Source organism: Caretta caretta, chromosome 2, assembly GCF_965140235.1.
Source record: "Caretta caretta isolate rCarCar2 chromosome 2, rCarCar1.hap1, whole genome shotgun sequence".
NCBI lineage: Eukaryota > Metazoa > Chordata > Testudines > Cheloniidae > Caretta > Caretta caretta.
The window spans coordinates 242,556,705-242,584,264 of NC_134207.1; the positions used below are offsets into that span (position 1 = coordinate 242,556,705).

The 27,560-nt window shown below is 40.1% G+C and overlaps 1 protein-coding gene across 10 annotated transcripts in view; it reads right to left on the reverse strand.

The window, feature by feature from the left end:
- Nucleotides 1-27,560, reverse strand: part of PARD3 (par-3 family cell polarity regulator) — a 666,051-nt gene that overhangs the window by 376,593 nt on the left and 261,898 nt on the right. For all 10 annotated transcript variants that reach the window (XM_048837722.2, XM_048837719.2, XM_048837721.2 and 7 more), the window contains exon 4: nucleotides 2,323-2,501. In XM_048837722.2, coding sequence (XP_048693679.1) covers nucleotides 2,323-2,501 — 179 coding nt within the window. The remainder of the gene's footprint in view (nucleotides 1-2,322; nucleotides 2,502-27,560) is intronic.

A 27,560-nucleotide genomic window follows, 5' to 3' on the forward strand; every position in this document is an offset into this window, starting at 1 on the left:
CATGTTGCAAGAGCTCAGTATCAGTCTTCCAGAGCTATCTGATGACAAGGACGTCAAAACTGATACTTTTGTACATTTTATATTGACACAAATGAAATAAACGTTTGTAGCGACAATTTTATAAAATTGGTAATGGACAGGAGATTCAGAAAAATACTTATCAGAAATTCTTAAGAGCCATAACTGGGATTCTCTGCAAAACGTGGACTAACATTTTTGGACTGGCAATAAGAGATATTTATGAATACACTAAAATAAAAATCTATTTACATAAGAACAGCCATACTGGGTCAGACCAAAGATCCATCTAGCCCAGGTCCATCTAGCCCAGTATCCTGTGTTCTGACAGTGGCTAATGCCAGGTGCCCCAGAGGGAATGAACAGAACAGCTTTAATGTAATTGCACTCAGAATGAGGTTAATGCACAAAATGTTTACATGAGCAGCTGACTGTATTGTTTACTTTCAATTGTTTGCAACATCTTACTGCCAGAAACTAATACTCCGAGTGATCTGCTTCACTCGGAAGATTAATGCAGATGCTATGTAAGAAAAAGCATTTTAAAAGATACATTATCAATATCTGCTGTACTAACCTACACTAATTCTCTCCCATCTTCTTGATTTAATGCTCTTGTGTGTCCAGCTTCCCATCACTACATTAGATCAACTGAATTCCTTTCCACCTTGGTCACCATGTTTATTTCCAGTGACGCTACGCTTCAGTGCACTTCAAATATTTTCATGAAAATCAAGAGTAAGTACATGCTGAACAGCTAATGATGCACGGAGCCTGAAGTGGAAGCTTGGTTGCTCTTTAAATCCCTCCAAATGCTAGCTTGAGACACTCAGGGAGGCTCCTCTTCATGCTATATATGGCCCTCTTTTCAATATCCATGTTTCTTGAGTAATGAAGTATAATCTCATTATCATTTCAGATAAATCAATGGAAAATGTTAGCATTTTGCACAGATAATTCTCTAACCCATTTTGTTCTTTTTATTAAAACATCAAAAACCAAATTTTTCAAAATGGTTTCTAATGTTGTGTTCACAATCAAGCACAGGTGCAAGTGACAAAAATTAGACATTTAACTATCAGATTTGACTTGCAGATCAAGTAGACATCTACATGCTATAATTTGCACACACAGTCAATTGCAGAACCAGACTGAGGCGCCTTTAAAAATTTGGCTCTAGACATTTATACTCACTGCATGATACTTCACTGTAGATCCTTTTTATAGACAGGATTTTTATTTTTAAATAGATGGAAGAATACCACAAGAGAAAGGAGAGTACTTTTGCAAAAAACATATGTCTTTGTCAGAGGACATAGCCCCGACTCTGCTGCATTTCTGCTGTTTTATATAAGATTTAATCTAGTAATGTAGCATTTGAAATCTAGTGCTGTGATTAACCAAACCACCTATTTGAGAAAGAAAAAACATTTAAAATATCAGATTTCAGATGTTCTATCCTTTTCAATTTGTGCAGTATAGTCACAATAGTAACCAAAAATGTAACTTCTTATCTGGGTAATTAATTTCTATTAGAAATTTAAAGTTAGACAACATGAACATCTTCTTCACTGTCACAGTTAGGGGAGAGAAAAGATAACAGACTGTACAAAACAAAAAATAACTAATCTTTTTGGTTTAAAAAAAATAACTTGCGTGCAGAAACAAGATTCATTGTGGTTTCTTTAGTTACCAGTATAGCTCACGTAGAGACAGTGAATTCTAAATGAAGGAGAAAAAAAAATACTGTGAACCTGACTGTTTCCACTTTAATTAAGTTATCCAGTGAATACAACAGTTGCAATTTCTTCTTTGTATTACTCCAGTAGTCATTCTGAAATTGAACACTCGAACTGTTTATTTGCTACAATAGAAAGATAAAATGAAACAGCTGGTTGGCATGCCTATCGTGCTCTGTGTTATCCTACAGAGATTCCGGAGGGCAACATCAGGATATAAGAGGAGATTGGTGAAAATCAGGCACATTGCAGAGGTGGCTCATTCAGAATCAAGGAAAACTGCTTGATAGCATTTAGGCCCTGCTTTACAGAAGCGCTGAGCACTCAAAGCTCCAAAGAAAATTATAGCAAACATCAAGCCATTAGTGAATATAAGTGACAATATCCTTAAGAACACAGCACATCCTACCATGAAAAGGGTTATTCTGGTGGCATTTCACGTCCACTGGATGAAGAGGATATAAAGGTTGAAACTAAGGGAAAGTAATAAAATTGTGTCCCTGGAACGAAGACATACTGCTCATATATCAGACACAACCTTACACACAGATAAACAAAAACGTACCTTTCTGTCATGACTACTGGGCATCCCAGGGGTGTTCTGCTTAAGGAAGCCTGCTGTTGTGGACCATCTTGTGGGGTTTTTTCGGGAAGGTTCTTCTGAAGAAAAATTAGTATCGCTTACAGAGGTCGAAAGGCCAATCAATGCGGGGTCACTGCTACGCCGTACATGAAGAGGCATATCTGAAGGAATAAAATAAACTACATAAACAACAAGTAAACTGAATATTCTTCCACATACAAAAAAATATATTTTAAAACTCAGATAACTGGTTGTGACCAAAAGAAGTTTGCACAGACTGGCTAGTTTCTGACCTCAGGCAACTGCCTAGTGGACATGGGTCTATTTCTTGAAAACCACGACCAATTACTCCCTGCTTAGCAGTCTCTGAAGAGAAGACAAGGACAGAGTGGGTCCAAAGAGTGAAATATTTGAAGCTACTTTTTGGTTTTATAAGCACGATCGCAATATCTTAAGCACCTTTTACTTCAGAAGGTTTTTTTTTAATCAATTGACCAACCTGAGGCCTCAAAGAAACTACCTGCAGCTATTTAAAAAATGTAATAGAAACCAACTACCCAGGAGATGAAGCCAATTAGCCAGAAGCCACTACAAAATGCGGGAAGGGCTGCCTTGTCTGAGAGAAAAGCCCTGTTGAGAAGCCAGTCCCCTCCTCTTATCTGCTAGGAAAAGGGATGGGAGCTGGGGTTTCTACAAGGTGCTGACTCTTGGGAGCGCCACCTTTCAAATCAGTCACCAGCTAATAAATACCCAATACGTTTGAAGTCCCGCAGCCCCCCTCTCTCCACTGAAAAGGAGCACACGCACGCACACACACACACTTCTCCTCTCCCTTCAAAGCCTCTTGGGTTAAGTGTCCTCGTTACTCTATCCCGTGCCCAATCTCCTGGCTGCTGCAACAGGTATATATCTGTTACCGTACCCTACTCCCCAGCCTTCCAGCTGCAGCGGTTGGCAGGCGGGATGAGGGAACTATTTCATTAGCAATAATTGAATGCAGCAGGTAGGAAGAACTGTAGGAAAGAAATCTTTATTATATATGCTAGGCAGTTGGCTTGCATTCCTGAACCCTTGGTGATCTCTCATACTAGGTCCCTCCTGAAAAATGATTTAATTTTTTCCAGGTCCACTTATTATACTACAAGGAGTCTTCAGCATAGAATCATAGAATATCAGGGTTGGAAGGGACCCCTGAAGGTCATCTAGTCCAACCCCCTGCTCGAAGCAGGACCAATTCCCAGTTAAATCATCCCAGACAGGGCTTTGTCAAGCCTGACCTTAAAAACCTCTAAGGAAGGAGATTCTACCACTTAAGGAAGGAAATTCCAGTGTTTCACCACCTTCTTAGTGAAAAAGTTTTTCCTAATATCCAATCTAAACCTCCCCCACTGCAACTTGAGCCCATTACTCCTTGTTCTGTCATCTGCTACCAATGAGAATAGTCTAGATCCATCCTCTTTGGAACCCCCTTTCAGGTAGTTGAAAGCAGCTATCAAATCCCCCCTCATTCTTCTCTTCTGCAGGCTAAACAATCCCAGCTCCCTCAGCCTCTCCTCATAAGTCATGTGTTCCAGACCCCTAATCATTTTTGTTGCCCTTCGCTGGACTCTCTCCAATTTATGCACATCCTTCTTGTAGTGTGGGGCCCAAAACTGGACACAGTACTCCAGATGAGGCCTCACCAATGTCGAATAGAGGGGAACGATCACGTCCCTCGATCTGCTCGCTATGCCCCTACTTATACATCCCAAAATGCCATTGGCCTTCTTGGCAACAAGGGCACACTGCTGACTCATATCCAGCTTCTCTTCCACTGTCACCCCTAGGTCCTTTTCCGCAGAACTGCTGCCTAGCCATTCGGTCCCTAGTCTGTAGCGGTGCATTGGGTTCTTCCATCCTAAGTGCAGGACCCTGCACTTATCGTTATTGAACCTCATCAGATTTATTTTGGCCCAATCCTCCAATTTGTCTAGGTCCCTCTGTATCCTATCCCTCCCCTCCAGCGTATCTACCACTCCTCCCAGTTTAGTATCATCCGCAAATTTGCTGAGAGTGCAATCCACACCATCCTCCAGATCATTTATGAAGATATTGAACAAAACCGGCCCCAGGACCGACCCTTGGGGCACTCCACTTGATACCGGCTGCCAACTAGACATGGAGCCATTGATCACTACCCGTTGAGCCCGACAATCTAGCCAGCTTTCCACCCACCTTATAGTGCATTCATCCAGCCCATACTTCCTTAACTTGCTGACAAGAATACTGTGGGAGACCGTGTCAAAAGCTTTGCTAAAGTCAAGAAACAATATGATTCTATGATCATATGATATATGATCGGGTAACCCTATCTACCAACCCTCCTTTTTTCCCTCCTCCCCAAACAGCCCCCATTGCCTGCCTCTGGTGCCATTCAATGCTTTCCCATTTAACAATGGAGTGAGATGGACATGATTTTTGTCATCTGTAGTGTTGTTGTGGACCTGCCCTCAAAGAGACAAGCTTTTGAGCTACACAGAGCTCCTCCTCAGGTCTGGGAAAGGTACTCAGGCTATAACTACACTTACAAGCTCACAGCGGCACAGCTGTATTGATACAGCTGTGCCACTGTAAAAGCGCCCGTGTAGCTGCGTTATGCTGATGGGAGAGAGCTCTCCCGTCAACATTATAAAACCACCTTCCACGAGTGGCAGTAACCACGTCGGCAGAAGAGCGTCTCCCGCCGACATAGCACTGTGCACACGAGAGCTTATGCCAACAGAACTTATGTTGGTCGGGGTGTTTTTTTCACATGGTCTCAGAGTGTCACAGCGAAATACAAGCTGGAATACACAGTTTAACATAAAAAGAAAAGGAGTACTTGTGGCACCTTAGAGACGAGCCAATTTATTTGAGCATGAGCTTTCGTGAGCTACAGCTCACTTCATCAGATGTATACCGTGGAAACTGCAGCAGACTTTATATACACACAGAGAATATGAAACAATACCTCCTCCCACCCCACTGTCCTGCTGGTAATAGCTTATCTAAAGTGATCAACAGGTGGGCCATTTCCAGCACAAATCCAGGTTTTCTCACCCTCCACCCCCCCACACAAATTCACTCTCCTGCTGGTGCTAGCCCATCCAAAGTGACAACTCTTTACATAATCAAGTAGGGCTATTTCCTGCATAGATCACTTTAGATAAGCTATTACCAGCAGGACAGTGGGGTGGGAGGAGGTATTGTTTCATATTCTCTGTGTGTATATAAAGTCTGCTGCAGTTTCCACGGTATACATCTGATGAAGTGAGCTGTAGCTCACGAAAGCTCATGCTCAAATAAATTGGTTAGTCTCTAAGGTGCCACAAGTACTCCTTTTCTTTTGGATCTATGCAGGAAATAGCCCTACTTGATTATGTAAAGAGTTGTCACTTTGGATGGGCTAGCACCAGCAGGAGAGTGAATTTGTGTGGGGGGGTGGAGGGTGAGAAAACCTGGATTTGTGCTGGAAATGGCCCACCTGTTGATCACTTTAGATAAGCTATTACCAGCAGGACAGTGGGGTGGGAGGAGGTATTGTTTCATATTCTCTGTGTGTATATAAAGTCTGCTGCAGTTTCCACGGTATACATCTGATGAAGTGAGCTGTAGCTCACGAAAGCTCATGCTCAAATAAATTGGTTCGTCTCTAAGGTGCCACAAGTACTCCTTTTCTTTTTGCGAATACAGACTAACAGGGCTGTTCCTCTGAAACAGTTTAACATAAGTAGTTAGCACACAGTCTAAGGGATCATTCAAGGTGCAGTGGACCATTAACACCCTGTGGGTGAAACACTTTTCACCAAAAAAAGGAGTACTTGTGGCACCTTGGAGACTAACAAATTTATTTGAGCATAAGCTTTCGTGAGCTTCATTGGATGAAGTGAGCTGTAGCTCACGAAAGCTTATGCTCAAATAAATTTGTTAGTCTCTGAGGTGCCACAAGTACTCCTTTTCTTTTTGTAGATACAGACTAACACGGCTGCTACTCTGAAACTTTTCACCAAAAGCTCACTCTATATCTGATCTCTCAGTCCTCATCCTTAAAAGAAACCTGTACAACACTTTCATAAGACAAGTCTGGGAGCTTAAATTCATAACTTTGCTAGACACTAAAAATCAAAGACGCTACATTTATGGCTTATCTATAACACCAACTAACAATCTATAACCTATTAACCCCCCTTTTTGTCCTATGACTACAGGGGTGTTAATGGGCCACTTCACCTTGAATGTTCATCCTTGTATTTTGCTGTGACACTCTAGAGTTCCCAGACCTGAGGAAGAGCTCCATGTAGCTCAAAAGCTTGTCTCTCTCACCAACAGACGTTGGTCCAGTAATAGATACTACTGCACCCACCTTGTCTCGCTAATGATTTTTGTCAGTTTCTTTCTGTTTGCAGGGTTCTGAGTAAGAGAAATAATAACTGGCAAAAAAAAAAACCATGAGAACACTGAGCACTCACAGCAGCAGAATCAGTGGAGCAGCCTGAAGCACTACACTGACTTACATCTGGTCCGTATTCAGAAAGTGATCTTCAGAACTGTAGGGCTAGAACCATAACCAGCTTTTCCTTTGACAGGAAAGATTAGATTCTACAGAGGTTGACGGCATGTGTCCCACACACATTCAGCAGAAAAAAATCCAATAGCAGGAATTCAACAAGTGGATTTTCCAGGCTCTGCAATGTCATTTTATACGCTAGCACACAGAGGCCCTGATCAGCACTGAAATTCTGTTTTGGGTGGTGTTATAGTGTTACACAGACAGAGACAATTCCTGCCCTCCAGAATTTATAGTGCAAGAATATTTGTTTAGCAACATGATTTCCTGTCTTTAAAAAGCATTCACTGTGAGTTGTACCCAACAGCAATTATCATATTTTGTAATGAGCACTACTGTGGAACATAGCAAAAAAGAAAAATCAATAAATATTTTTTCACTACCATTAGATTGGTTTGTTTCCTCTTTCAAAACCTTACAATTTTCTTACACTCCAAGATTTTCACAATAGTTTTACTTCAGCACAGATATAAATGTTTTCTGCTAATGATGTACAGTATTCAATAAAATCAAAACAGAAGTGAAGTAATTAGAGGCTTATTTCAAGAAGGATCAATTAAATCGTACAGAACAGCATATACACACTGAAGTTACCTTACTTGTTTTAACTGATTTCTGAATATTAAATATGCATCTACTCCTTCAGCACACCATCTCAAATACAGTGTGTTTTTGTTTTCAACTTGCAATGGCTTTAAAAACTTTACTTCCAGCGGCTTACCAATGACTTAAGCATCAGATTTCCTCTAGATGGTAAGCATAATAAAAGAAACACTGTGGAATCCCAAGAGATCCGTATAACAAAGATGACACAGCTGTAGTCACAGGAACCACCACCACAAAGTGTAATGAAGTGACCACATTAACAAAGGTATCTGAGCTCTTGTCTTAGCTCTGAACATCATCTCTCATTTATTAGATTAGCCTGGTCAGGCAAGTGGTTCTGTGGTAAGAGTTGTGCCACTTAAGAAAAATGCCAATCTATATTTCAGTTCCAAACAGCAGTCACCAGAATATATTTCTCCAGGGTTAATCCTACTACATGCACCGATAACTTACAGCCATGTAACCACTTTGTTCACTTGCTATAAGAAATATTTGAGATTAGAAATCCAATAGATACTTGCTGGCATGCCGTCCCTCTTTTTTCATTTTCTCCCTACAAATTACTTTATATGATGATTTTTCAATGAACTGTTATAAGCAGAGTAAATTAAGCTGAATTTAAGCATGGAAAGAACATGAAATTCTACTCAAGACTACTTTTCTGAAAGAGATGGCAATTAACACTTTATTGCCTCTCTGCAGCAAAACAATCACTTACACCTTGCTAAATAGTGGTAGCTTTTCCACAAACAAGGAATCCCAAATATTAATGTGCATCAGAAAAAAATGAATGTAACGAGGACAGTATATAATACACTTAGTGACAAGCTTGCTGAAGGAGGCATTTTCAGTCATTTCTTAGACACTTTCCTAAAGGGCTGGGGAGAGGGGAGGAGAGAGGAAAGAGTCTTGTTTGCTAACGAGAAGATATTACTTGCTAAGTAACTACCGCTGACATGTACACAGCGAGCATGAGGTCTTTCCCAGATTGATTCCATGTTTAAACATAAAAGTGATAGGTGTTAATATCCAGACTCTGCCAAACAATGAATTATGAAACATAATTGCTTAAGCACATATTACAGGTATTTCCAGGTTACACATATGTAAGTTTTAACATTACACTTTTTGCATTCTTGGAACACAGGTGGCAAGCCAGTGTAGCTCTATCGCACACCCCTTGCTAAAGCATAACTTTTCACCACAGCTATTCCAACAGATTAATCTCCACCACCCCATAATTACTGCAAGTTATAAGTATCATCTCCATCTACACTTTGCTGATATTGCAATTTCAAAAACTCCTCCTACCCAATTGTGATGGTCATAAAAAAAGAATATATTGACTGGATTTTCTATTAAAGTAGTGTTGGTTATAATTTTCTGGTTTACCTATTTTATAGATTTCAAAAGGATATATACTCTGAAATATTAAAAGAAAAAAATTTAAAAAATGAGCTTCAATAATTAAACCACCAGATGAAGTGCGCATGGGACCAATGCAATGTCACTGATTCCAGGATGACAGCTGATAGCATTTGATGTCTGTGGTTTCTTTGAAGATTGGATAAAACAGCAATGAACTCTAATCACAAGGCTTCAAATTCTCTGTGGCACTAATGCACTGTAAATATTGATTCGCTTCTGTAGCTAAGGTGCCTTTTAAATAACCACTAGAAACGGTACGTCTAATAATGAATTACAGAAAGTTTTAAAAGTCAAAGAACTGGGTGGGGAGGGCGGGGAAATCAAATATAAAAAAAATCATGGAAAGGTGTCACTGAATCAGTGCTTCTGTCACATTTAAGGAGCTTATGTACTTAGACTACATTTTCAATGCCATCACTTTATGGTTAAGTTAGAAAACTATTATCTGGTAAGCTGGAACCACCCTGAGGGAGAGAAGGCCTCAATTCAGAGGCTGGGAATTATTACTGACTGGGAAGTCGTTTAAAAAAAAAAAAAAAAAGCTATAAATTAGAAACCTTCGCCCTATACATTCTACTCTTTCTATATTAGGGACACAGAAGTACAACCCCTCCTTCCTGCCAGCAATTCCATTTTTATTATAAAAAGATTTCCATCTTTCCTGATCCTGAGCTGTAAGGAGTATGTTATTGAGGTGTGGCAGCTGGGTGCTAATGTGTTTAAGGATCTGGCAGATTCTGTCTGTGAGCCCAGAGTATCTAGTCCTGGGAGAATTATGTTAGTGCAAAAGAAGGATCTTCCGGTGCTGTAGAGCTGATGAACAGAGTTCCATACCACTTCATCCCTGCTGACAGCATAGATGGGACAGCTGGGGGGTGGGGGAAAGCACAGAAGTTAGGAGACCTCTGTCTTGTGAGGTTTCGGTCCGATGTTTCAGCCCTACAGAGTCATTCACAGCTGATGAGGCCCTGCATACAGTGAGCTTGAGACAGGGTAGTTCAGAATGAGAACATCTGGCTATTTTTACACCATTTCCCTGGCCCCAACTTGTGCTTTGTGCTCTTCACCCACAGCCAAGTATCTAGGACATGACAGATGAGATTCAAAGGAAACTACTGAACAACAGGTAAATGACCATGTGGACAAATATTGCAGTAACTTGATCAACAGTTGGAGACTATATTTGGTTAAGTATGACCATGTCTTAGTCAAATGGACTGTGTTTTGCCACCATAACTGGTGGGTGCACATAAGCAGATATCTAAACTAATCAAGAGTTAAAAGCAGAGCTATTCATAATAACGGGTAGAGCCACAAGTAAAGACAGTTTCAACTCCCACAAGTAAAGACTTCAGACAATTAACCTTAACCGAAATCTATTTTATTTTTTAAAAGGTTTACATTAGTCTCAAGTTTTAAGTGTCGAAACTTCCTGGAACTGAAGTTTCAAATCCCAGCATGGACAATTCAGCTCTCTATTCTTCCAAGTTAGATGCACTGAGTTTCATGCACTTCCTTAATCTCTACAGCGTTAGAAGTTTTTCAGCAGAGAAAACTAGGCTATTATTTATTTTTCAATCCTATGGAAATAGGAAGATGTTAATTTTTGAAGAATTTAAAGCCAGTTATAAACTGGACCTCAAGATAAGTTTTTTAAGGTCTTTACTCTCAGAAGAAGAAAAAACAGTGGGAAAATCAACTCATTGAGAACTGATCTACAAACTATTGGAACCTAATAAGGGCTAATGCTTATGAACACTCTTCTGGCGGATTAACAGAGAAGTACAATCAGAAGCTAGGTATCTAATTAAAGAAGAAAAATTATTAAAAATATCACTATGTTCCAGGAGCAAGAATAGCAACTCCACTGGACAAATTTATTTTAAAGTAAACTCAGTCCCCATTATCCGGCTGATTGCTGGAGAGGGAGTAGACAGGTCGAATTGTATAACCACACCAGCTGCAGGCTTTCTGGAAACTGAAAATAGCAGTGATTAACAAAATAATACAAGATGCACAAAGTTTGACCAAATATTTTGTAATTGGACTGACAATCAGAAGATAATTCTTTAGAACAGAACAAAATCTTCATGACCAAGTTGTTGCATGCAGTTAGACACATATCACCTGGTCCTTAAAAATTACACCAGACATTAAATAGTGGGTACTAACAGCTAACAGTTGTGACCATTTTAGTGAATGGAATTTAGGACCCATGGAAAAGAAAAGCAGAGACCAGATCTGGTCACTATTCTGAGCATTCTGTTGAAACTGAAGTGTAATCCACTTGCATTATACTGCAGCATTTAACTTTGTTTGACCTAAAGAAAGGGCAAGAAGCAGTGGGGAGGAGACGTTTGCTGATGCTTTGAGCTCCTCAATCTCCAGACCTAAGTTCGCCACAACCCACTTCAGAAGGTCCTGATGGGCTCTGAAGTCATCCTGCACAAGACGACTACTAGGTCCCATGACAGCCTTGTCCAAGGAGGAGGAGACACAACACCAGGTGAAACTCCCAGGAATTCCAGTATGGCCACTGCATTGCCCACTGGCCAGGTGTTGGCAGGGGGGCTGGTACCAACATCTGCTGGCACACAGGCTGAGTACTAGTGATGTGCTCTGGGCAGAGCCAAAGATTTTACTTTGGACTCTGAGGAGTCTTCTCTCAGGGACCACAGCCGGAGAGGCTCCAGCCTCAGCCACGCTGGCGGGCTGGATCAGCCCCAGCCACGCCGGAGGGGGGGGGGGGTGTTGGGGGGCGCGTCCCTTTAATCAGTTAACAGTTTAAATGAAATATTTTAAATTGTTTAAAGGGTTAACTTTTTAAACAGTATTTAAATCCCTAGTGATGATTAGCACGTTCTTGCCGGACTCAACTGGGTTTGGGAGGGGGGGAAGATAATGCCCTACAGAGTAAGAACCATACAGAGATCCAGAAAATAGGTATTTTATATGCTGAGCTCAAACCCTGTACCACTTTAAATCCAGGCTACAGATTTCTGTTTCACCCAGGGATTTCCCTACACCCCCCCCCAAATTTCCCCAACACCCTCACCCCCAGTTTTGTGAACTAGTTACATGCAGTGTTGCCAATTTAGTGATAGTTTGGAAATTTGAATTGAAATTAAAACATTAATAAACACTTTAAACGCATATAAAGTGTATGATAAAATACGTGTATCTGAAAAAGTATAATAGAGCTGAAAAGTATGAACATAGACTAGCTTCTTTATACAGCTGTTGTTTTTATGATCACGTCAGTGCATTCATTTCGGTGATGCTGGCCAACCTAATAATTTCAAATTATGATTTGTAAGCAAAATCTAAATGAGCTCTCCCTGACAGCTAGTGATGAGCTGGGGGGAAAGGCTTCAGGACCAGATTGTATTTACCTTCACACCTAATTTACCTAGGTATCCAGCAAACAGAGCTGTGTTGCCCAAGTGATAGATTTTGGCTGGGGTACAAATCACTTGAATGCGGGGGGAGGGGGGGATGAAATGTTGTTATTCATATTTTCTGAGTAAAGGGCAGTAGAACTGTACTTAGCCTGTGCTGATTGAGGGCATCAAGAAAGAGGGTAGGGACAGGTGTTTTGCTTGATGGTCTGCCTGAGTCACAAGTATTATTTGACCTGCCCCTCTCCACTGTTTAAAGTCAGAGCTGATTAGGCTCCATAGATAGTCTTTTGTTCTGTTAAGTGACCACTACAGCTGAAATCACTGATAATCAGGTCTAAGTGCTTAGACCTACTGTGGACAGCGTTTCTGTGGAAGAGACGGCCCAGTCTGCATTAGCAGTGAGATTCCCCCACTGAGAGCTGAAATCACTGAGAGCTGGGTGGAACCTCAAGAGACCAACTCGCAGAGGACACAGTGGCAGGTGGCAGCAGAAGGTGGCAGCGCAGGACCATTGGCAACAGAGCGATGGAGTGAACGTGGCGCAATGAACAACAGTGGCCAGAGCGCACAGTGAGCAGCTGGAGGAACGAGCAAGGTGCCTTCTTGCCCCCCACCTGGGAGGTGAACTCATGTGAAAGCACCTCTGAGCTCTGAGTCTCCACTGAGCAAGGACACCACCAGTGAGTGTTAATGAGGCTGTTTAGAATGCTGGAGACACAACACAGTTCATGCGAATAAACATGGCTGTGGCATCATACTTTCTATTTAAGAAAGAGATACCACACACTACAAACTGGAGGCCAATGTTAAGTGCATTGTCACTTGTTCATCCTGAAGTTGAACACTGGTTCCGAACAAGACCAGCAAATGCTCACTATCTTTCTGCAAGAAACTCAACTGACTGGCTAGAAGCATGTGGTGGCAACAGTGAAAACTCAACAGTTGAAAAAGTGAAGAACTCTCTCACCACATTCAAAAAATTAGCACACATGGCTGATGAATGCACCGATGCAAATGGACATCAAGTATTAAGTCATTGTGTACGTTATCTTGATGTCAGTGGTAGGCCAGTAGATGCGTTTCTAGATGTTCAAGTTATAGAAGACACATCAGCTGCATCTGTAACAACCCATATTTTAGAAGAGTTAAATGCTTGTCAATTGGACCCCAAACAGATGGCTGCTTGTGCATCTGATGGAGCTGCAGACTTCTTTGGAAGACATGGTGGAGTACAAGCTTTGCTCAGAGAAAAGTGTAGCCCTAATCTCTTCTATACGCACTGCAGAGGCCATCTACTCCAACTAGAGCTAGTATGAGCTGCAGACTCTTCAAGCTATAAATTTAATGTCTTCATTATATTCTTTTTTCAGCAAGAGACCAAAAAGACTGAATATCTTGGAAAATATAGAAGATACATCGGGACTGAAGTTCAAATTAGTCCAACCTGGGAAAACCCTCTGGCTTTCTCATGAGCGATCCTTGGCTGTTGTCTTAAAATTACTCCAGCCGTTATTACTGGCTTTGGAAAGTATCCACCAAGATGGGATGGATCTAAGCAATGAGGCTGGTGGATTACTTTTGCTACTACGTTCAGAGAAGACTATTGCCATTTTCTCTCTTGTAAGTCTACTGTTGAAACCACTTGGGTCATTAAACAATGCCATCCAGGCATCTGCTACAATAGTAATAGATTTTTGTCCAGCAATAGAAGCTGCATTTGGATCAGAGAGCTATCCATTGAAAAAGTACTGGAAGAAGCAAAGACTTCAGTCCAGAAGTTGACTAATGAGGGCTTATATTGAATCCTTTAGTGAAGAGGACAAGAAGAGTTTGTTAAGACAACTGAAAAAGTACACAGACTTGATTATTAAAAATCTACAACAGCGACTTCTAGATTCTACTCAACCTCTTCATACCTTTCACAGATCCCTGTCCTATAAAACACTGACAGTTGAGTAGAGTGAGGCACTACCAGCAATGGGCTGCCATGTGCTCAGGACAGAACAGAGAATTTGAACACAGAGTGGAATATCATACAATGAATGAATGAAGATTTGATTTCAACTTCTTTTTTATCATCACTAGTGGCTCGGCCCAATCTTTATCCTATGTTCCTGGGATGAAAGAAGTTGGAATTCGTCTCTTGCTACTCCCACTCACAACAGCTACAGTTGAGCGTTCTTTTTCATCATTGAATAGAATTTTGTGTTCTGAAAGAAGTTGCCTTCTGCCTGATCATGTGAATGAACTAATGAGCGTCTTTTCAGTTAACCTGTTTGAGCATGACATAACTGGTTTGCGATGTCCTTAGCATCATTTGAAACATACTACTAGCCTGTTGATCAGGAGTATTAAACACACAATTTAAGGAGGTTATGTAATTGACCAAAGATATTTCCTTATTTTTTCATATTCTTTTTTCATGTAAAGTAGAAACATACATTCCATCTATTGAAAAGTATCACCAACTAGACTTGCAGTCACAAAAAATACTTACACTTAACCCATAGCACTTAGAAATAATTTCTCTGTAAAATTCAGTTCTTTCCAAAATTAGGACAAAATTTCCAGCAACACAACACAATAGAGATAGAAACAGTTTACAAGGTCAACTATTCTAGTTCATCTCCTACAGGCCCAGTGGAGGATTTTTCTTTACGTGTTTTCCAATTCTTTTATGTCTATCTAGTTTTTAAAATTACGTAATGGGATGTCTAGCACTTCCACTGGGCGACTGTTCCACAGTCTATTAGGCTGATCTGTTAGAAAATTAATTCTCCTATTCAGCCTGTTTTTCTCCTTTATACAATTTCATCCCACTACTATCTCCCCTTGGACAACTAAACAATATTTTTCCCTCCTCTGTGTCGCAGGTATCATAAATTTCTCACACTGGTTGTAACTTAGCCAAGTTACATAGTCCCTCCTCTCTTCCTTTAATCATTAATAAGATGTTAAATAAAACCAGTCCTAACAGCAGTTCTTATGGTATCCTATTGGACAACAATCTCCCAGACTGATACACCAGCATTTGTCATTATTCTTTAAGAGCCTTGCTTTGGTTTTCTATCTATATGAAAACTATCTAACCTATCCTGAAATTTCTATCAAATGCTCTAAATGCCTTACTGAGCTCTAAATATTACACTAACTGCATTTTTTTCATCCACAAATTTTATAGTTTTTAAAGAAGTTGATTAATTTGGTCTGGAATCATTTGTTCTTCATATTTCCACGCTATTTAATTATCATGGCTTTATCTTCTAGGAACTAGGAGAGAGCATGAGAAGCTATACTTGAGTGTTCACTCAAATATATATCCTACTATATTTTCACTCAAATATATATCCTACTATTTTACTAGGGTCTACATTCATATTACTTAATTTATTGCCAACACTGTCTTCCTTTCTTTATATAAAGGATAGTGCCACCATTACCTTTTCCTGCTATGTTCTGATATTTGCAGCACCACATACTTCATGCCTTTTCAAAAGAGGATGCGAGTGGTTTAAGTAATTTCATTAGCTAAATGTCTTCAGATCTCAGTATGCACCTTACCTGAACTTTCTTATTAAAAACATTATATATATTTTCACTTTCTCAAATATTCCCTTTTTTAACCTTCATAATAATTAGGTTTTAATATTACACATTCACAAGCATTTCCAAATGCTAACATAAAAAAACAAATGACAATTAAGTAGATTACAGACAACTTGAACTACTTCTATATGCATGATCATAAAATAAACATTATGCAAAAGTGTTATTAGAACCAAAAATGCACATTCACATTTATATCCCTATTTGCCTAGTGAATGGGAATTGGGGAGTATTAAGTATTAAAAACGATGTATGTCTCTACCTATCCTGAATGAAACTTTAAGAGTACCTTTTACTTAGCAAAAATTTCAATATATTTGTCTGCTTGCACATTTGCTACAAATACAGGACATGCATCCTCATAATTAACAGTGTGAAAATAAAATTTTAAAGAACCATTGGACATGCCAGGAGAATAGAGCAAGGTGACAACCACGCAGCAACCAACATCACCTAATAAGCTTAGCTTTTAAAGAGAAAGAAACAGAACAAACCTTTAGTAATTGTGTCGTTTTTCAAATTACTTCCTCTGCCAGAGCCTGTTTTGAATTTAAATTTCAAAAGGTATTCATTCCAACAATCTCTTCACAGATTTAATGATCAGAAAAATAATATCTATTGCCATGGTCCTATTTGAACCGTAAGGACACATTAAACTGTTCATCTTGAAAGTCCTCTTCAGTACACACTAATTCCCTCCTCCTATTTTAAGTATGTGTATTGAGAGCTAGGAAGATAAAGATCTTTGCACCTTCATACTGTGTCTCTCTCCTGACCCTGGCTTTCTTTCAAAATTCTCTCTCCTAATCAGCAAGTTTTGCCATTATAGTGCTATTACCGTCCTCCCTCTCTCATAATTCAGGGAAATCAGTTAACTTTTTAAAACTAACAAATAGAAACATCTTTGCCTGGCAAAAGGAAAAGATTTTGCACAAATCAACCACATCCAGCACACCCAAAAGTCTTATGTTTCTTGCCTTTATTTGAAGTTTTTAGTAATCCTATGCAATGCCCCTCTGCCATGCACATTGGCCAAACCAAACAGTCTCTATATAAAAGAATAGATGGACACAAATCAGACATCAAGAATTATAATATTCAAAAACCAGTCGGACAACACTTCAACCTCCCTCGACACTCAATTTCAGACCTAAAAGTTGCAATTCTTCAACAAAAAAACTGCAAAAACAGACTCCAACGAGAAACTGCAGAACTGGAATTAATTTGCAAACTGGACACCATTAAATTAGGCCTGAATAAAGAGTGGGAGTGGATGAGTCATTACACAAACTAAAAACTATTTCCCCATGCTAATTTTTCCCCTACTGTTACTCACACCTTCTTGTCAACTGTCTGAAATGGGACACCCTGATTATCACTACAAAAGTTTTTTTTCCTCCTGCTGATAATAGCCCACCTTAATTTATTAGTCTCGTTAGAGTTAGTAAGGCAACACCCATTTTTTATGTTCTCTGTATATATTTATATCTCTCTCTATACATAGATATATTCCTACTGTATTTTCCACTGCATACAGCTGATGAAGTGGGTTTTAGCCCATGAAAGCTTATGCCCAAATAAATTTGTTTGTCTCTAAGGTGCCACAAGTACTCCTCATTCTTTTTAGTAATTCTAGTCCTTTGTCTGAGTATTACATTTCACTAGTATCTTTGTGAGAGTTTCAGTAGTTTTTGCATGCACCTCCTGGGAAGTTTCTTCTAATACATAAGTGACTCTGCTTCAGCAACTCTACTGCTATAAAACTGTAAGAAAGTTCTTCTCACTTCTCCAAAGCAATGATGGATTTTTGCAAAATATCATTCCTCTACATTGATTCTTCAAACATTTGCTTGTAATATGGTTTGCATTGCCATCCTTGCAGCTGGTAGAGTCTCACGGACCAAAGATCAGGCAAGGTAAATAAAAGTCTGATTTATCTGATCTACATTTATTTTTAAGTATTTAAGTTATCCCCAAAAATTTTAAAAAATGTCTTGCATCATCTTCACTTAAAATCCATTGGCCGGTTCATACAAGGTGTTCGGAGACCAGAACCAATTTACTATATATCCTCCATCTTGGATTCCATTTCATGGAGGGTAAGTGCGAAGTCTGTAAATGCCTATGAGACATAATGATGATGTTTGCTTCTAACATAACTTTGGGTTTTATTTAGTGAACTGTCAGTAAGCAAGAGAGAAATTACCATCTGCAACAGTACTGGATGGGCCACTACTCCTACCAGTAACCACGGCAGGAGCAAAGTGACAGTTGCACGTTTGAGATTGTGTCTGAGCATTTCTGGTAGACCCAGGGATTCACATTTACAGGAAGAAGCCTGTAAACATTTGGTACAGAGACAGAAATACAATTAAATTAGTTACACACACACCCCAACCCTCCCTCAGACAGCCTCATGCATGTGCATAAAGCAGCAATTTAAAAACCATTAGGAAAGACTGTAATGGTAAAAAATATTTTCTAGGAATATCTACCATTTTACTATGCAAAGTGCTCAACCTTCATCTCCCCTACCCTCCAATAAACCTGATTTTGTACATATTCCCTGGTTACAGCTATAGAAAACTGTTTGCCTCTGCTAATTCACCCTTGAGCAGAAAGAAATTAACTCCCATTCTACACAAGCAATTCCCATAGAGCAGTAACCAAACAATAAGTTTATACTTCGAACATGCGTGAGTACCCTAGGGTTACATATGTTAACTCTGTCTATTACCCAGCAACTATATGAGTAATTAATGTCCCTGTGCTATACAAATCCTTCATTTAGCTGGTGCAGGAATTTCTCTCTCCCCTTCAGAAATCCAATGCAAGTGCTTATTATTTATTTCTTAACAAAATTTTCTGAAGTATAAGCTACCAAAAATCCAAATAATGATATTGCTATGAATTTACATTTTCTGAGCCTACATGCACCATTCTACTCCCTGAAACTTTAAACATAACTCTGAAAACCAAGCACATCAAATTCCACCCAACAGCTGTTTCCTAGGTAACCAGCACAGTCGCAGACAGGGCAGAGGAACAAAAAACCTGCAGCAGTTCTACTGGGGTTTAAAACAAAATATGTCTGAATTGTTAAAAATGTCACAGAGGGACCAACACTGAAAATTCCATAGTGTAAACAGTATATGGTAAATAATATGGCAGCAACGGGATAGCTATTTTTATCTTCACTAGTTCATTTGTGAGAAGATGGACTACATAAATAGGGTCCTTGTCTCCTTCAGTTGTAGCTGAACCAATGAGGATGGAAGTAGCTCGCTGCCAACTGTTAAATAAATTATTCATCTCTAAAGTGCATGTGTGTGAACTGAGGACTGATGAAAGTGTCCAACTGACATTCCTGTAGAATGAAATCCTCTCTCCACATGGTAACATGCAAGCTCCTCCTCCCCAGCCACACCAATCTGCCTCAAACTTCAACATGAAGGAACATGACCAGGGACCCCAGGTTAGTTCAATCTTCACATTCATTCCAGCCTTTCTTCTGAAACCACCACCAATGATGTCCCTTTACCACCATTCATTATGGTGGAGGTTTTTTTCTGATGTTAACAGCAGCAAGCCCTTCCACTGCCTACCAAGTCACTTCACCCAGTATACAGAACAGCCACTAGAGGGCAACAACTTCTGCTCTTTATTGACTTGGACTGGATTTGGATCTGTGACCTATAAGCGCATTATAAATAATCTACATATTGACAATAGACCACATAGCTCAGAAGCGTTTGGAAATTGAGCATATGGCTTATGACAACTATGTAATGAAACTTGATGTTAGCCATTTAAAAGATTTTTTTCTCCTGGTAACAGACCTACACCTCTCTCTGCACGAAACTATGTGTGTGTGTGTTTGTGGAAGGAGGCTGGGGGAAGCAGTTCCACTTTTCCGTTTGAATTTTCTCTATTACAGAACTTTGACAGCTAACCTTAGGAACAAGATATATTGGAAAGGTACTGCTGAATGGATATTTAAAATGTCCAACTTTTACCCCATTTCTATAAATGTAATGGCATTTGCTCTTATTTCCATGGCAGAAATATCTACTAGAATTATTAGAAACAAGTTGCCTACATTTATGAAGCACATTCTCATTTCACATGTCACCAGTAAACCAAGCTAGGGTTTCGCAGCCTCATATCTGCCACTGACAACCAGGACGTGTGGAGTTAGAGGAGGCAAAATGGCATTAGAAAAAACAAAGATGTCATGCCAAACACTGACACATCCAGTTAAACATCATTTTTAGCAGAAGGTACTTACATACATATGTTCTGCACTCCAAAAGGAAGAGAGGGCATTTAAAAAAAAAAAAAAGTGAGCAGAACTAGAGGTGAGGCCATACATTTCCATCACTGAAGTACAAATAGCAAACTGAGTCTCCATACGCAGACAATGTATTTTCATGTTTAAGCAATTAGGATGAAATGTTGCCACTCCTCATCGCCTGGGGAAGCCTGCAATGCAATAAAACTGCTGTGCTCCGCAGGAGGGGAAGACAGATTGTGAGGCACTATGCAGAGGAACTCTGCATTTCCTATCCAAGCCTTTCTTGGGAGGCAGGTCAGATAGTAGTTTTAGAGGCAGAGAGTGGCCAGCAGGTCACAGTCTATGCCGATTCACTAGCATCAGAACCACCTCTCATGATCATGTGGGTAGGAAGCTAGAAACTCCACCCACTCCTACAGCCCCTTGACTTCTTCCCAACAACCCCTTAAGGTTACAAGTTAAATTCTGCAAAAACACATGGGATCCCCAAGAACCATGTCTAGAAATCTCATTATTTTAAAATTGTTTATAGCATGTGACCAGTTCTAAGCTGGAGATGAAGATCCTGTTTGTTTCTTGAGCTGCTAGAATTTGTCAGGGCTCAATAAGTGTTCTCCAGGCCTTCTCCAGTGCCCCCAACCCTTTGTGTTATGCTTTAGTGCATTTTCACTGTTAAATATTTGCTTGGAGGAAGAGGAGAAGGATACCCCCTTGTCCATTTTGTAATGTCACTCAAAGGAAGCCACCACGTTCTTTAAAGAGTATTGGGAGATTGTGTTTAGCAGCCTGCCCCGGTTTCTTGACAAATTTTAAGGGAGAAAAATGGCCTTTGCATATTTTTTGCTCCTCTTCCATTCAGAGGTTCCAAGAGCACGTTTTAAAACTGTGTAAAGAGAGGAAGCTAAAGTGACTCAAAGTGCAAGTGCATAACACCCAGGGACAATTGGAGTTGTTGCATTTCGATATTTGTAAGGAATAAAACAGTGTAGGGGAGTGAGCCAACAGCAGCCTCTATCCATCCAACCAGTCCATAGCTGGAGCCAGAGGAGGGACTTAGGAACACAGGAATTGCCATATTGGATGAGATCCTAGTTCGGAATCCTGTTTCAGAATGTCTAGTACCAGGTGCTCCAGAGAATGGTATAAGAACCCCACAGCAGGCAGCCATGGAATAATACTGAGACACACCAGCAACATCCCTCCCAAAGTCTCTGCTACAGCCCAGCTTGGCGATATACAATACTGCATGTGGACCGTTTTATTATTTACTTAATGCTACTACAAAAATAAAAGAATCATCCTGTGACAGCAATTTTCTTAACATCTCCACGGTATCTAATCTATGGGCTTTGTGAAACGATGCTGAAATATTTTGATTGCTGAAAAGAAGAATGAAGCCTTACGTAGCCACTGAAGAGGAAGAACTGTATGAGAAGACAGACATCTCCTGTGCTGGAGGAGTTTTTACTTTAACTCACCTGGGAGTGCAATGGGTTTACGAGCACACCATCATTCTTATCTTACATTAGAATGTAGAAAGCTATCTGCTGTTATCGCCTTCCACGCATATTGATTTTTCAATCTATGTATCCATATGAGGTTTGTATATTGTATGTGGACATTCCCAGAGCAAACATGGGTGAATCTGGGGGATGATTTAAGGATGACTGTGTGGGTGAGAGAAAATATACAGAGAGCAGTCGCAGCAGAATGTCTATTGCGCCACACTGATCATCAAGACAAAAATAAATTCTAATTGTATCTACCAGGAAACACTCTAAGTTTCTGAAGAATTTCGTTAAAAACTATTCACATAATAAAGAAACTAAGAATCTGTCTATTTTCAAATGAACTTTGTGCAGTTCTGAAAAAGAATATTTCAGCCACATAACCAAACATAATGAGGAATGGCTCCCGTTATCAGAACTAAGATATTTAAATTCCATTTAGCTCTTGCTTACCATGTGCTAGGTCCCTTTTAAAGTTTATGCTAAATAACCACAAATGGACTTGCATGTAAAAATGGGAGCATACACAATATACAAATAGCATTTCATCTTGTTTGGTAAGACACAATGTGACCTCTGCGTAAGGATTAGGAAAGCATTATATTATCAATTAGATTAGTGGGTACATTCAAAAAGTCGCACCAGGAGAAATAGATGTTACTGATCCATGGAAGCATTCCCTATACTTTAAAATAGGAAATACCTAGAAGAAGAGATAAAAAGAGAAAAGATTTAAAAAGAAAAAGTGAAAGAAAACCAGAGAACCCTTCAACTCTTATGAAAAATGACTATGAAGTTTTACCCTGTACAGTTCAACAGCTGCTTCATTTCACCCAAGAAATGACCAAATTTTACTGGTAGGTGAAGTAAGCCCTTTTGTATAGACTGATTTTCATTTTGTTAAATTCACATACGTGTGCTTTGGGATCCTATACAATTAGCAACAAGATATACTACTGTAATTTCTTATGGCAGTTTCTTCAATCTTTGCCACAAATATTAATTTTAGGTGGAAGTCTGGATTTTCAGTCCACATACAAATCAACATCATTATTGAAATAAACTCTGAAAAGCATTCATTAAAACTAATTTGAAGTTGAATAACTTTAACAAGAATCAAAGTGTGCTTCTCTCAGAAATGTGTAAAGTTATTTAGAAAGAAATTAAGCCATAATGTAGACCAAACGCTTTTAAAGATAATATATAGTGTGCAAAAAAAAAATTTTTTTAAAGGGTTTGAAGAATTTTCAAACATGATTAATACCTACTTTTTTCTGAGACCCACAGTTCAAATTTGGGGGCAGGGAAAAGTTATCTGTTAGTCACACACCACACATGCAAAATATGAACCATTTTAAGAATTTTAGAAAGGGAGCCAAGCTTAAGCTTATAGTGGAAAGTGAATCTAAACCTTAACTCTGGAGTGTAGCCACTGTCAGTCCATAATTACACTTTTTTTTTTTTTAACTCTGTCGCTACATAACCGTAAGAAAACCAGTAACAGGAATATGTATTCACATAACAGAGATTCTCCACCTAAGTTGAGAAAAATATGCTATAATTACCATCAACAACAATCTCAGACGCTACAAACCCTAAGCATTGTATGTCAAAGTCCAGTCTGACTTGTTACCTTCTCTGTAAACTACTGATTTCCTAGTTCTTGTGACTATAAGACACATTACTTACATGTCCTATTTCCAGTTTATGGTGATTAGTAATAACGGATGTCATAACTCTAGCTTGGGACAGATTTAAAATATAACCAACATATTTAAGTGACCTAGATGTTCCCTCCATGACTAAAATGATCCTCTGCCTAAAATGACGTTGCTTGCACCTTCCTCAAGCATCTGATACTGATCACTGTCACACAGGATATTGGACTAGATTGACAACAGGTCTGATCCAGAATGGCAATTTCCTATGTTTTGAAGAGAAAAAACCTTAAGATCTCTCTGGGCTTGTCTAATCTGCTGTTCCTCAATCTTTTCTCTGTAGAAAGGGAACCAGCAACTCAAAAGGATTTCACCCATGACTAGCAACACCTGTGTTAATATCCACAACAAACGTAAGTCACTCTGTGGATCTGTGCTATGGCACAGAAATCCCCTCCACTTCTGCAGTCCCCACAGGATCCCCATTCCCTTGCACTGTCACTGGATAGACTTCCCCAACAGACTACTCCTGCAACCAGACTGTAAAAGACCTGCGAGGGACTTGCTGTTGCTCCATATAGCAATAAGAGGAGGCTACTTACTGTAACTGTAGGTTCTTCAAGATGTGTGTTCCCCATCTGTATTCCACTTCCTGGTATTTGCAGAGAAGGAACTAAAGATGCTGTTGGTCTTTATTGCCTCAGACGGAAGCACGAGGTGAGCTAGGGCATATCCACGGACTAATGGACACTACTTTCCAGTTCTCTAACTCCGAATACATGGCGCGCATGTGTAAGCCTCAATGAAAGATAGATAGGGACCACACATCTCAAAGAACCTCCAGTTACAGGTAAGTAACCTCCTCCTCTTCTTCAAGTGATGGCCCGCATTTTATTCCACTGAGGGTGACTGACAAGCAGTACCTAAGCTGGGGGAGGGTGGGAGGATGAGGATGGAATGGTTGAGCAGAGAACTGCCATGCCGAAGGAGGCATCCACCATCAAGTGTGCTGCAAAGGTGGGCGCCAAACTCCATGGGACCTCTCTACATATATCTACAAGCAGAACGTCCTGAAGGGAGCTTGTGGTCAAAGCCAGAGCTTTCATGGAGTGAGCCCACACCCCTGAAGGGGGAGGTAAGCCTGATAGTTGGTGTCAAAGTTTAACATAACCATAAATCCACTGGGAAATTCTCTAGAGGGAAATGACTTGTCCCTTGAGTCACTCTGCTATTGCAATAAATCAACCATCCCCAAACTTTTTAGGATCACCCCCCGTTACCCCACAGAGAGAGGCACAGAGTTTGGAGCCCGGAGCTGTGGGCATAATCCAGTACCCACACTTAGGTACAGGGGGGAGGGGAAGAGGGGTAAACCCCCCCAAGTCTATCTAAAATAACTGAAACTAGTAACTAATAAAAACTGGTAAAAACTAGAAAAGAAATAAATCTTGTAAACTGCTGCAAAAACTGTTTAAAAACTAAGTATAACTATCTTTTCTACAAGTGCATCAGAGGTCAGACCGAGACCATGCAGTGGTAAGAAGGAGCCGAAGATGCAGTTGGTCCACCCGGCCTTTTATCGCCTCACATGGAAACACGAGAAGAGTCAGGGGCACATGAGCGGACCAATGGACACTACTTTCAAATTCTTCAACTCCGGATGCATGGCTCGCATGCATAACCCTTAGTGGAATACAATAGGGACCATCACTCAAAGAAGAGCTTCTGATAAGCAGTTGCTCAAGTCTTCCTCCTCCTGTGAGGGTACCCTTTCTGATGTGCAGCAGCACACTCCTGAGTTGTGGCAAGAGAAGGGATGTAGGGTGTACTGTGGGCACAGAATGCTACCAAGCAGCTGCCTTTTCTATGTGTATGGCTTCCTCTCACCACAATCCTGTGAGCTCTTGCATTTTGCCCCCTCTCCTCACTCTGCAGCAGAGGAGAGATTTGAGATTTATTCATTAGAGATTTAGAACTGGAAGCTCATATGGGACTCATCTACAGACTAAGCATGCACTTCCCTAGTAAACTACAGCATTAAGCATCTTTAAAAGAAGACCATCTTTTGCAATCATGCTAGCACAAAACAAAACAAAAAAAGATTGCAAGAAAATTCACCCTGCGGTACAAAAGGAATTTGCACAAACGAAAGAGATGAAGAGGCTCTTGGATCAAAATAAACTCAGCAGCATACAGCTGGAAAGAAAATTTCCACTGATTTACTACATGGCAGTTTCCTTGTCTAGACTTTCCAAACTGCAATACCGCATTTGTGAGAGGAGAGTGAGAGGGAAAATTACTGTCTAAGTAGCAGGTTTGTTATTGTTCGACAATTCCAAAGAGTTCACTAGAAACTTTCACAGGGAGTATCTCTAATTCCCTGAAATTACTGATAATGGGCCAACTGAATGAAGAACAATTATACAGAAAATTGAATGCTTCCAAACGCCAATTCGTTACACATTCTGAATTAATATTACATAAGCACTCTCGGTCTCTTGCTGTAAAAGCTAAAGGATAAAAATGTAGACCCACCAGCCTCCTTAAGCAATTTTTTTCATAGTAAATACGATTATCATTTTTTTAAATTATTATTAGTAACAACACTTAAATGGTGCTGTAGCATATTCTTTGAAATTGTAAACAATGATTGTACGCATTCCTCTCTATACCCCGGCAAAGTAGGTAAGTAGGCCTTGCCTATGTTGGAGATCTTAGCCAAAAGGCAGCTACCAGTGCAAACCCCTAGTGAGGCAAAGCTGATATAAACTGGTATTTGTACATGTGCGGTTTAACCCAGCATGAAAACACTTGTGCAAATCCCAGTTTACGTAGGCCTTTCCACAGAAGGGGTTGGCACTGGTGCAGCTATGCCAATGACTGGCCACCAACAGCTATAATCAGCACAAATCCTCAGCGAAGAAAAGGGCTTATTTTCCCCATTTTCCATGAGACAGCTGAGGCAGATGCTTGTGTTCCTTGGCCAAGAGAGAACAGCCATTCAGTGGCAGAGCTTGTATTAGAACTGAGTTTGCTGCGAGCAGCCCAAAATTCATTCAACTACCTAGTCCTGTCAGCGGGTCAAGAAGAAAAGCAGGATTACCAAGAGAAATAAAGATAGCGCCAGATGCTTTCCCTCAGCACCCATATTGCCAGCTGCAGGACAGAAGGAGGAACGGACACACTGAACCCAGTTAAGGTAACTTCATGTATCTGGTACTGGATGCAAGAGACACACTAATTAGGGCATTTTCTCCTTTTCTGGTTACCACTTTGCTTCCCCTCCCTCCTCATTGAAGAGACAAAGGAAACAGGGGGTGGGGGAGGGGGTACTGGTAAAGAGAGAGAACTGCGGGGACAAAAACAGTGGTTTGGGGAGAGAGTGAGAAGAGCACTTGTGGGAGAGAAGAGTATGAAGATGACACTGGGGGAGAGACAGAGAGTACATAAAGATCAAGAGATTGTGGGAGACGGGAAGGAAGGGGACCACACAACTGGTGGAAAGGGAGGAAAGAGGGATGTGGGAGAGATCGGGATAGAGAAAGAAAACACTGAAGAAAAATAAATCGCAAGAGACAAGCTAAAACAGAGCAACACAACACCATATATACTCTGACATATGTTGTGTGGGGCTCACTAAATGACGCAGGACTCCAAAAAAGCCCAATTGATTTTTAAGGACCGAAGAGACCATTATAATCATCTTGTCTGACTTCCTGCATAACAAATAATTTCTGCGTCAAATTCTTAACATCTGGTTGAGTTATAGCATGTCTTTTAGAAACACATCCACTCTTGATTTAAAGACTTCAAGTGATGGAGAATATACCACATCCCCAAGTCAGTTGTTTCCATGGTTAATTATCCACTCTGCTAAAAACGTATGCCGTATTTCTAGTCTGAATTTCTCTGGCTTCAGCTTCCAAGCACTGGAGCTCATTATACCTTCTTCTGCTAAGTTAGGGACCCCTCTACTACCAGAAATCTCTTTGCCATGTAGATGCTTGTAGACTGTCATCAAGATACTGCTTAAACTTCTCACTTATAAACTAAACTGAGCTTCTTTAGCCTCTCCCTATAAAGCAGGCTTTCCAGACTGAATCATTTCAATTCATGTGTATCTTCTAAACCAAT